The 12,586-nt window shown below is 43.8% G+C and overlaps 1 protein-coding gene across 1 annotated transcript in view; it reads right to left on the reverse strand.

Moving 5' to 3' along the window:
• Positions 1–697: 697 nt before the first annotated feature.
• pkp3a (plakophilin 3a) overlaps positions 698–12,586 on the reverse strand; it is a 66,964-nt gene continuing 55,075 nt past the window's right edge. The window contains exon 17 of the mRNA XM_065022777.1: positions 698–1,334. Within this exon, the coding sequence (XP_064878849.1) occupies positions 1,293–1,334 (42 nt within the window). The 3' untranslated portion in view covers positions 698–1,292. The remainder of the gene's footprint in view (positions 1,335–12,586) is intronic.

Below are 12,586 nucleotides of genomic sequence, written 5' to 3' on the forward strand. Positions count from 1 at the left end.
GTAGTGTAGTCCATCTAACTCTGTAGTGTAGTCCATCTAACTCTATAGTGTAGTCCATCTATAACTCTATAGTGTAGTCCATCTATAACTCTATAGAGTAGTCCATCTATAACTCTATAGTGTAGTCCATCTAACTCTGTAGTGTAGTCCATCTAACTCTATAGTGTAGTCCATCTAACTCTGTAGTGTAGTCCATCTAACTCTGTAGTGTAGTCCATCTAACTCTATAGTGTAGTCCATCTATAACTCTATAGTGTAGTCCATCTATAACTCTATAGTGTAGTCCATCTATAACTCTATAGTGTAGTCCATCTAACTCTGTAGTGTAGTCCATCTAACTCTGTAGTGTAGTCCATCTAACTCTATAGTGTAGTCCATCTATAACTCTATAGTGTAGTCCATCTATAACTCTATATTGTAGTCCATCTATAACTCTATAGTGTAGTCCATCTAACTCTATAGTGTAGTCCATCTAACTCTATAGTGTAGTCCATCTATAACTCTATAGTGTAGTCCATCTAACTCTATAGTGTAGTCCATCTAACTCTATAGTGTAGTCCATCTAACTCTATAGTGTAGTCCATCTATAACTCTATAGTGTAGTCCATCTATAACTCTATAGTGTAGTCCATCTATAACTCTATAGTGTAGTCCATCTAACTCTGTAGTGTAGTCCATCTAACTCTATAGTGTAGTCCATCTATAACTCTATAGTGTAGTCCATCTATAACTCTATAGTGTAGTCCATCTAACTCTGTAGTGTAGTCCATCTAACTCTGTAGTGTAGTCCATCTAACTCTATAGTGTAGTCCATCTATAACTCTATAGTGTAGTCCATCTATAACTCTATAGTGTAGTCCATCTATAACTCTATAGTGTAGTCCATCTAACTCTGTAGTGTAGTCCATCTAACTCTGTAGTGTAGTCCATCTAACTCTATAGTGTAGTCCATCTATAACTCTATAGTGTAGTCCATCTATAACTCTATAGTGTAGTCCATCTAACTCTGTAGTGTAGTCCATCTAACTCTGTAGTGTAGTCCATCTAACTCTATAGTGTAGTCCATCTATAACTCTATAGTGTAGTCCATCTATAACTCTATAGTGTAGTCCATCTAACTCTGTAGTGTAGTCCATCTAACTCTGTAGTGTAGTCCATCTAACTCTGTAGTGTAGTCCATCTAACTCTGTAGTGTAGTCCATCTAACTCCATGTTCTCAGTTTGACAGATGGTCCTTGATCACTGAAGTGTTCACGTGTTTCCAGCCACTTGACAGAAAGAGAGGTTCCTTTTTAGATGGTCACGTCTGCAAAGTCAGGCCGTGTGAATCCTTTCTGTAAAACACAAAACACGAGAGACATTTTTGTCAGGACATATATCAAAAGGATGATCTCAAACTGTTACGCTGTCCACTTGGCATTGTGTTGTAGGCTTTCAGTTTGACTGTTCTTTCAAGATACAAGACAAAAACTTAGTTCCCAGTAACTAATACGTAACTGTAATGTTTAAACACCAGGGACAGTAAATATTATATAGCTGCTACCAATCAATACTGTCATGACGTTGCCCTTTTTGGGTACAGCAAGCCCCACCCCCCTCTCTCTGCCTCCTACACACAGGCAGCTGTGGCCTGCTCGCCTCCCTACCACTGAGGAAGTACAGTTCCCGCTCAGCCCAGTCAAAACTGTTCGCTGCTCTGGCCCCCCAATGGTGGAACAAACTCCCTCACGACGCCAGGACAGCGGAGTCAATCACCACCTTCCGGAGACACCTGAAACCCCACCTCTTTAAGGAATACCTAGGATAGGATAAAGTAATCCCTCTCACCCCCCTTAAAATATTTAGATGCACTACTGTTCCACTGGATGTCATAAGGTGAATGCACCAATTTGTAAGTCGCTCTGGATAAGAGCGTCTGCTAAATGACTTAAATGTTAAATGACTTAAATGTCAGAGAGAGGTCGTAAATTCCTGGAGGAGATGATCTCCTCATGGCCACAGTATAGAGACAGAGTGAATTTTCACAGAGAAACAAAGGAATTTCTTCCACCTCACAGAACTTGAGGTTCGAACACAACATTTATGTTCTGGAGAAGGTATAAAAAAAAAGATTGTTGAAGAATCCAGCTACGAACTGGTCCGTTTGGTACCATTTTGTGAAACTCATGGGAGGCAATACGGCCACATCACCATAACGCTGTTTATATAATAGCCTCAGATATGAGGTTTAGATCTAATTGTTGTATAAGATGGATGAGTGAAGAGGAAACTGTTTGTAAAAATTGTGTCATGTGATTTTGGACTGTTTAATGAAGTAAACTCCAATTCCCTTTTTCAGTTGAACTAAATCAGAGGACCGCCCATGAGCACAGTTCGGACCTGGCGTCATGAGACAGCCTTTTTCTGCTCTCCCGAATAAAACCCCACTTTGAGAATTTCTCAGGAGACCATGTTTCTCTCAATTACGAGAGGACAAAGGTTGCAGACCAGCTTACTTCGACAACGAGAGGGCCAAGTTTTGAGACGATTGCTGAATCTTTTAACCATCCCACGTGGTTAAACTCTTAGACTATCGATACCGACAGAATAAGAACAAGTCTTTGATATTAATTACTAGTCTGCAGCTAGGAATTCGTTATCATTGAGACGCAAAGAAACGACAACCGCCGAAACATCCATTCCACAACAACATCGCTGAATGTTACTCTGAAGTATCCATTTAAACCAGACAGAGAGAGACGGACAAACTCTCCAACAGAAACAAACTTTTCAATAGAGATCACAACGACACACTGAGCGTAAATATATATATTGATTGCAATTGTTCCCGAATGAGTGAGCGTTCATGTGCAAAGGATTAGCATTTCAATTGTTATAATTATCAACTGTGTGTTGTCTTATCTCAGTTGACCCCCACTTCCCCACCAAGCCGCGATGCCGGTTTATCCCACTAGGGAAACTCTGTTATCATTTCCTTGTAACTATCTACTGTTTGTTTATGCATTTCTGTGAATTACTTAGTTAGTAAATAAATGATTAAGACAATTGATGCATGCATGACTCATAGTGAAGACTGGGTTCGTGCAGATAACCAACAATTTACAACGTTTGGAATGAGACTAACGTGAGGTAAATAAATAATTCATTAATTAAGAAGGCTAATTGATCAGATATTAAAATATCTGAAAATTATAACTTTGAAATCTGAATATTTTCCTTGGTGCCCCGACTTCCTAGTTAATTACATTTGCCTGATTAGTTAATCACGAATGCTAATTACAGAGAATCTTTGATAAAAACTAAAAGTCTTAATTTAATGATAGTAAAGACACTACAATACACTGGGGAACAGTAAATATTCTATAGCTGCTACCAATCAATGTTTTGAATAGATTATTTTAAGATGAAACTGTTGAAATAGTTCTGCAGGTACTGTAGAGGGAGGTAAATATAGTAGGAGTGTTCGGACTTGTTCATCAGGAAATGCCTTGAGAGAGAGGGAGAGACCATTGTAAATACAACCCTTATTTATGCTTATTTATTTTCCCTTGTGTACACTTAACCATTTGTACATCGTTGCAACACTGTATATATACGAAACATGACATTTGTAATGTCTTTATTGTTTTGAAACTTCTGTATGTCTAATGTTTACTGTTAATTTGTATTGTTTATTTCACTTTTGTATATTATCTACCTCACTTGCTTTGGCAATGTTAACACGTTTCCCATGCCAATAAAGCCCATTGAATTGAATTGAATTGAGAGAGAGTGAGCGAGCGATGGAGCATCGAGAGAGACAGAGACAGAGGGACAGAGAGACAGACACACAGAGAGAGAGAGCAAGAGACAGAGACAGAGACAGAGAGAGAGACACACAGAGAGAGAAAGAGAGAGCTGCACCCTTTAGGCGAGGCAGACAACCATCTAAACAGCAATCATTCTAGCAAGCCACTCCCTGGGTGTCTTTGTGTGTGAACATACAGACTACAGCATATAGGAACAGTTAGGGAAGTATTTTTATTTTAATATGGACCCCCCTCCAATCCTCAAGGCTGGTTAATGGACCCCCCCAATCCTCAAGGTTAGTTAATGGACCCCCCCCCCCTCCAATCCTCAAGGCTAGTTAATGGACCCCTTCAATCCTCAAGGCTAGTTAATGGACCCCCACCATCCTCAAGGCTAGTTAATGGACCCCCAATCCTCAAGGCTGGTTAATGGACCCCCCAATCCTCAAGGCTGGTTAATGGACCCCCCAATCCTCAAGGCTGGTTAATGGACCCCCTCCAATCCTCAAGGCTGGTTAATGGACCCCCCAATCCTCAAGGTTCAAGGTTAGTCCAAGGCTAGTTAATGGACCCCCCTCCAATCCTCAAGGCTGGTTAATGGACCCCCCCAATCCCCTGGTTAAGGCTGGTTAATGGACCCCCCAATCCCCAATCCAATCCTCAAGGCTGGTTAATGGAGGCTGGTTAATGGACCCCCCCAATCCTCAAGGCTGGTTAATGGACCCCCCCAATCCTCAAGGCTGGTTAATGGACCCCCCCCCCAATCCTCAAGGCTGGGTAATGGACCCCCCCCAATCCTCAAGGCTGGTTAATGGACCCCCCAATCCTCAATGCTGGTTAATGGACCCCCCAATCCTCAAGGCTGGTTAATGGACCCCCAATCCTCAAGGCTGGTTAATGGACCCCCTCCAATCCTCAAGGCTGGTTAATGGACCCCCCAATCCTCAAGGTTAGTTAATGGACCCCCTCCAATCCTCAAGGCTGGTTAATGGACCCCCCAATCCCCAAGGCTGGTTAATGGAAACCCCCCCCCAATCCTCAAGGCTGGGTAATGGACCCCCAATCCTCAAGGCTGGTTAATGGATCCCCCAATCCTCAAGGCTAGTTAATGGACCACCCCAATTTTCAAGGCTAGTTAATGGACCCCCAATCCTCAAGGCTAGTTAATGGAACCCCCAATCCTCAAGGCTAGTTAATGGACCCCCCAATCCTCAAGGCTAGTTAATGGACCCCCTCTCCCATCCTCAAGGCTAGTTAATGGACCCCCCAATCCTCAAGGATAGTTAATGGACCCCCCATCCTCAAGGCTAGTTAATGGACCCCCCATCCTCAATGCTAGTTAATGGACCCCCCAATCCTCAAGGCTAGTTAATGTCCCCCCCCTCTCTCCCATCCTCAAGGCTAATTAATGGACCCCCCAATCCTCAAGGCTAGTTAATGGACCCCCCCTCTCCCATCCTCAAGGCTAGTTAATGGACCCCCAATCCTCAAGGATAGTTAATGGACCCCCCATCCTCAAGGCTAGTTAATGGACCCCCCCCATCCTCAAGGCTAGTTAATGGACCCCCAATCCTCAAGGCTAGTTAATGGACCCCCCTCTCCCATCCTCAAGGCTAATTAATGGACCCCCAATCCGCAAGGCTAGTTAATGGACCCCCCCATCCTCAAGGCTAGTTAATGGACCCCCCATCCTCAAGGCTAGTTAATGGACCCCCCCAATCCTCAAGGCTAGTTAATGGACCCCCAATCCTCAAGGCTAGTTAATGGACCCCCCTCTCCCATCCTCAAGGCTAGTTAATGGACCCCCCAATCCTCAAGGCTAGTTAATGGACCCCCCCATCCTCAAGGCTAGTTAATGGACCCCCTCTCCCATCCTCAAGGCTAGTTAATGGACCCCCAATCCTCAAGGCTAGTTAATGGACCCCCCCCATCCTCAAGGCTAGTTAATGGACCCCCCCATCCTCAAGGCTAGTTAATGGACCCCCAATCCTCAAGGCTAGTTAATGGACCCCCTCTCCCATCCTCAAGGCTAATTAATGGACCCCCCCCCCAATCCATCTCAAGGCTAGTTAATGGACCCCCCATCCTCAAGGCTAGTTAATGGACCCCCCCATCCTCCTCAAGGCTAGTTAATGGACCCCCCAATCCTCAAGGCTAGTTAATGGACCCCCCATCCTCAAGGCTAGTTAATGGCCCCCCTCTCCCATCCTCAAGGCAAACATTCACAACACACACATGTTTGTGGACATGATTGTGGACATGATAGTGGAGAGGGTAGCAAGTTTTAAGTTCCTCGGCATACACATCACAGACAAACTGAACTGGTCCACTCACACAGACAGCATCGTGAAGAAGGCGCAGCAGCGCCTCTTCAACCTCAGGAGGCTGAAGAAATTCGGCTTGTCACCAAAAGCACTCACAAACTTCTACAGATGCACAATCGAGAGCATCCTGGCGGGCTGTATCACCGCCTGGTACGGCAACTGCTCCGCCCACAACCGTAAGGCTCTCCAGAGGGTAGTGAGGTCTGCACAACGCATCACCGGGGGCAAACTACCTGCCCTCCAGGACACCTACACCACCCGATGTTACAGGAAGGCCATAAAGATCATCAAGGACATCAACCACCGGAGCCACTGCCTGTTCACCCCGCTATCATCCAGAAGGCGAGGTCAGTACAGGTGCATCAAAGCTGGGACCGAGAGACTGAAAAACAGCTTCTATCTCAAGGCTATCAGACTGTTAAACAGCCACCACTAACATTGAGTGGCTGCTGCCAACACACTGACACTGACACTGACTCAACTCCAGCCACTTTAATAATGGGAATTGAAGGGAAATGATGTAAATATATCACTAGCCACTTTAAACAATGCTACCTTATATAATGTTACTTACCCTACATTATTCATCTCATATGCATACGTATATACTGTACCCTATATCATCGACTGCATCTTTATGTAATACATGTATCACTAGCCACTTTAACTATGCCACTTTGTTTACATACTCATCTCATATGTATATAATGTACTCGATACCATCTACTGTATCTTGCCTATGCTGCTCTTGTACCATCACTCATTCATATATCTTTATGTACATATTCTTCATCCCCTTACACTTGTGTGTATAAGACAGTAGTTTTGGAATTGTTAGTTAGATTACTTGTTGGTTATTACTGCATTGTCGGAACTAGAAGCACAAGCATTTCACTACACTCGCATTAACATCTGCTAACCATGTGTATGTGACAAATAAAATTTGATTTGATTTGATTTGATTTAGGTGCAGTACCACAGACACACGTGCAGACACAGGAATGAGGGTTGGGTTTTCCAGTCAGCCATTCACTATGAGGGGAATGTTTTAGTGGATTGTTTCTCAACTGTATATTATAGATAAGCACTAATCATTTACTTGATGTGCACGTGTGTGTGTGTATGTGTGTGTGTGTGTATGTATGTGTGTGTGTATGTGTGTGTGTGTGCATGTGTATGTGTGTGTGTGTATGTGTGTGTGTATGTGTGTATGTATGTGTGTGTGTATGTGTGTGTGTGTATGTGTGTGTGTGTGTATATGTGTGTGTATGTGTGTGTTGTAAGTCGCTCTGGATAAGAGCGTCTGCTAAATGACTTAAATGTAAATGTAAATGTGTATATGTGTGTGTGTGTGTGTGTATGTGTGTGTGTGTGTGACAGATAAACAGCTCTGATTCCTCTACCAGACAAGAGAAGACAGCCTTGTAGTTACTGTAGTTGAAAATAGAGCAACAGGAAAAGGAGAGGAATCATACAAGAAATCCCCCTCAGTACTCGTTATTATCCAATGGTGCATATAGCCATAGAAGCACAGTGACATACTGTATTAACCAATGTCCGCAGGTATTCGGGTTCCTGATATTGTATTCACGTAGCTATTTTATATATACATGAACATTTATTTTTTCGGGGAAGCAGCTTCCTTAAGTTCCTTAAGTTTTACACATTTTGCCATTGGGGAAAGAGAAAAATGTTGCTGTTTTTAAGCTAATGAAAGCTGAAATTGAGTTGCGTTGACTAATAAATAAATAAATAATGAACTAATAAAGCTGTCTTGTTTGCTAAATGAACAAATGAAGTAGTCAGAGCATTGGTGCATATAGCCATAGAAGCACAGTGACATACTGTATACCTCAATCGAGTCATATTCGTGGCTTATTAGGAGGATGTGGCTTTCAGTTAGTTATTTTTGGCAACCCATCCTATGAGAGTGAATGTCATTCTAGGTCAACTGTTCTGTTATATTTAATCAAATCTGACTATATAATAATCTGCTCAGACCAAAACCAAGGAGCATCAAAAGTTGTGCTATAAATTCCCAGACAACACAAAGATTCCTTGATGCCCTTCCAGACTCCCTCTGCCTACCCAAGGACGTCAGAGGACAAAAATTTGTTAACAACCTAAGTGAGGAACTCCATTTAACCTTACGCAATACCCTAGATGCAGTTGCACCTCTAAAACCTAAAAACATTTGTCATAAGAAACTAGCTCCCTGGTATACAGAAAATACCCGAGCTCTGAAGCAAGCTTCCAGAAAATTGGAACGGAAATGGCGCCACACCAAACTGGAAGTCTTCCGACTAGCTTGGAAAGACAGTACCGTGCAGTACCGAAGAGCCCTCCCTGCTGCTACACCAAACTGGAAGTCTTCCGACTAGCTTGGAAAGACAGAACCGTGCAGTATCGAAGAGCCCTCCCTGCTGCTACACCAAACTGGAAGTCTTCCGACTAGCTTGGAAAGACAGTACCGTGCAGTACCGAAGAGCCCTCACTGCTGCTCGATCATCCTATTTTTCTAACTTAATTGAGGAAAATAAGAACAATCCGAAATGTATTTTTGATACTGTCGCAAAGCTAACTAAAAAGTAACATTCCCCAAGTGAGGATGGCTTTCACTTCAGCAGTAATACATTCATGAACTTCTTTGAGGAAAAGATCATGATCATTAGAAAGCAAATTACGGACTCCTCTTTAAATCTGCGTATTCCTTCAAAGCTCAGTTGTCCTGAGTCTGCACAACTCTGACAGGACCTAGGATCAAGAGATACACTCAAGTGTTTTAGTACTATATCTCTTGACACAAGGATGGAAATAATCATGGCCTCTAAACCTTCAAGCTGCATACTGGACCCTATTCCAACTAAATTACTGAAAGAGCTGCTTCCTGTGCTTGGCCCTCCTATGTTGAACATAATAAACGGCTCTCTATTCACCGGATGTGTACCAAACTCGCTAAAAGTGGCAGTAATAAAGCCTCTCTTGAAAAAGCCAAACCTTGACCCAGAAAATATAAAAAATTAGCGGCCAATATTGAATCTTCCATTCCTCTCAACATTTTTAGAAAAAGCTGTTGCGCAGCAACTCACTGCCTTCCTGAAGAGAAACAATGTATATGAAATGCTCCAGTCTGGTTTTAGACCCCATCATAGTACTGAGACTGCACTTGTGAAGGTCGTAAATGACCTTTTAATGGCATCAGACTGAGGCTCTGCATCTGTCCTCGTGCTCATAGACCTTAGTGCTGCTTTTGATACCATTGATCACCACATTCTTTTGGACAGATTGGAAACCCAAATTGGTCTACACGGACAAGTTCTGGCCTGGTTTAGATCTTATCTTTCGGAAAGATATCAGTTTGTCTCTGTGAATGGTTTGTCCTCTGACAAATCCACTGTAAATGTTGGTGTTCCTCAAGGTTCCGTTTTAGGACCACTATTGTTTTCACTATATATTTTACCTCTTGGTGATGTCATTCCAAAACATAATGTTACCTTTCACTGCTAAGCAGATGACACACAGCTGTACATTTCAATGAAACATGGTGAAGCCCCAAAATTGCCCTCGCTAGAAGCCTGTGTTTCAGACATAAGGAAGTGGATGGCTGCAAACGTTCTACTTTTAAACTCGGACAAAACAGAGATGCTTGTTCTAGGTCCCAATAAACAAAGAGATCTTCTGTTGAATCTGACAATTAATCTTGATGGTTGTACAGTCGTCTCAAATAAAACTGTGAAGGACCTCGGCATTACTCTGGACCCTGATCTCTCTTTTGATGAACATATCAAGACTGTTTCAAGGACAGCTTTTTTACATCTCTGTAACATTGCAAAATCAGACACTTTCTGCCCAAAAATGATGCAGAAAAACTATCCATGCTTTTGTTACTTCTAGGTTAGACTACTGCAATGCTCAACTTTCCGGCTACCCGGATAAAGCACTAAATAAAATTCAGTTAGTGCTAAATACGGCTGCTAGAATCCTGACTAGAACCCCAAAATGTGATCATATTACTCCAGTGCTAGCCTCCCTATACTGGCTTCCTGTTAAGGCAAGGGCTGATTTTAAGGTTTTACTGCTAACCTACAAAGCATTACATGGGCTTGCTCCTACCTATCTCTCTGATTTGGTCCTGCCGTACATACCTACACGTACGCTTCGGTCACAAGACGCAGGCCTCCTAATTGTCCCTAGAATTTCTAAGCAAACAGCTGGAGGCAGGGACTTGCTGTCTCTGCCTGGCTGGTTCCCCTCTCTCCACTGGGAGTCTGTGCCTCTAACCCTATTACAGGGGCTGAGTCACTGGCTTACTGGTGCTCTTTCATGCCTTCCCTAGGAGGGGTGCGTCACTTGAACGGGTTGAGTCACTGACGTGATCTTCCTGTCTGGGTTGGCACCCCCCCTTGGGTTGTGCCGTGGTGGAGATCTTTGTGGGCTATACTCGGCCTTGTCTCAGGATGGTAAGTTGGTGGTTGAAGATATCCCTCTAGTGGTGTGGGGGCTGTGCTTTGGCAAAGTGGGAGGAGTTATATCCTTCCTGTTTGGCCCTGTATCATCGGATGGGGCCACAGTGTCTCCTGACCCCCCCCTGTCTCAGCCTCCAGTATTTATGCTGCAGTAGTTTATGTGTTGGGGGGCTAGGGTAAGTTTGTTATATCTGGAGTACTTCTCCTGTCTTATCCGGTGTCCTGTGTGAATTTAAGTATGCTCTCTCTAATTCTCTCTTTATCTCAGAGGACCTGAGCCCTAGGACCATGCCTCAGGACTACCTGGCATGATGACTCCTTGCTGTCCCCAGTCCACCTGGCCGTGCTGCTGCTCCAGTTTCAACTGTTCTGCCTGTGGCTATGGAATCCTGACCTGTTCACTGGACGTGCTACCTGTCCCAGACCTGCTGTTTTCAACTCTCTCGAGACAGGAGGAGTGGTAGACATACTCTTAATGATTGGCTATGAAAATCCAACTGACATTTACTCCTGTGGTGCTGACATGCAGCACCCTTGACAACTACTGTGATTATTATTATTTGACCATGCTGGTCATTTATGAACATTTGAACATCTTAGCCATGTTCTGTTATAATCTCCACCCGGCACAGCCAGAAGAGGACTGGCCACCCCTCATAGTCTGGTTCCTCTCTGGGTTTCTTCCTAGGTTTTGGCCTTTCTAGGGAGTTTTTCCTAGCCACCGTGCTTCTACACCTGCATTGCTTGCTGTTTGGGGTTATAGAATGGGTTTCTGTGCAGCACTTTGAGATATCAGCTGATGTACGAAGGGCTATATCAATACATTTGATTTGATTTGATTTTGATCCTCCTCTCTACCATTCTCCAGTAGTCTGTGATCCACCTCTCTACCGTTATCCAGTAGTCTATGATCCACCTCTCTACCATTCTCCAGTAGTCTATGGTTCTCCTCTCTACCATTCTCCAGTAGTCTATGGTTCTCCTCTCTACCATTCTCCAGTAGTCTATGGTTCTCCTCTCTACCATTCTCCAGTAGTCTATGGTTCTCCTCTCTACCATTCTCCAGTAGTCTATGGTTCTCCTCTCTACCGTTCTCCAGTAGTCTATGGTTCTCCTCTCTACCATTCTCCAGTAGTCTGTGATCCACCTCTCTACCATTCTCCAGTAGTCTATGATCCACCTCTCTACCATTCTCCAGTAGTCTATGGTTCTCCTCTCTACCATTCTCCTCCTCTCTACCATTCTCAGTAGTCTATGGTTCTCCTCTCTACCATTCTCCAGTAGTCTATGGTTCTCCTCTCTACCATTCTCCAGTAGTCTATGGTTCTCATTCCTCTACCATTCTCCATGGTTCTCCTCTCTACCATTCTCCAGTAGTCTGTGGATTCACCCTCTCTACCATTCTCCAGTAGTCTCCAGTAGTCTATGGTTCTCCTCTCTACCATTCTCCAGTAGTCTGTGATCCACCTCTCCACCATTCTCCAGTAGTCTATGATCCACCTCTCTACCATTCTCCAGTAGTCTATGGTTCTCCTCTCTACCATTCCACCATTCTCCAGTAGTCTATGATCCACCTCTCTATTCTCCCATTCTCCAGTAGTCTATGGTCCTACCATTCTCCAGTAGTCTACCACCATTCTTCTCCAGTAGTTCTCCTCTCTACCATTCTCCAGTAGATCCTCAGTAGTCTATGGTTCTCCTCTCTACCATTCTCCAGTAGTCTATGATGGTTCTCCTCTCTACCATTCTCAGTAGTCACCTCTCTACCATTCTCTACCATTCTCCAGTAGTCTATGATCCACCTCTCTACCATTCTCCAGTAGTCTGTGATCCACCTCTCTACCATTCTCCAGTAGTCTGTGATCCACCTCTCTACCGTTCTCCAGTAGTCTATGGTTCTCCTCTCTACCATTCTCCAGTAGTCTATGGTTCTCCTCTCTACCATTCTCCAGTAGTCTATGATCCACCTCTCTACCGTTCTCCAGTAGTCTATGATCCACCTCTCTAC

Source organism: Oncorhynchus nerka, linkage group LG9a, assembly GCF_034236695.1.
Source record: "Oncorhynchus nerka isolate Pitt River linkage group LG9a, Oner_Uvic_2.0, whole genome shotgun sequence".
NCBI classification, from domain to species: domain Eukaryota; kingdom Metazoa; phylum Chordata; class Actinopteri; order Salmoniformes; family Salmonidae; genus Oncorhynchus; species Oncorhynchus nerka.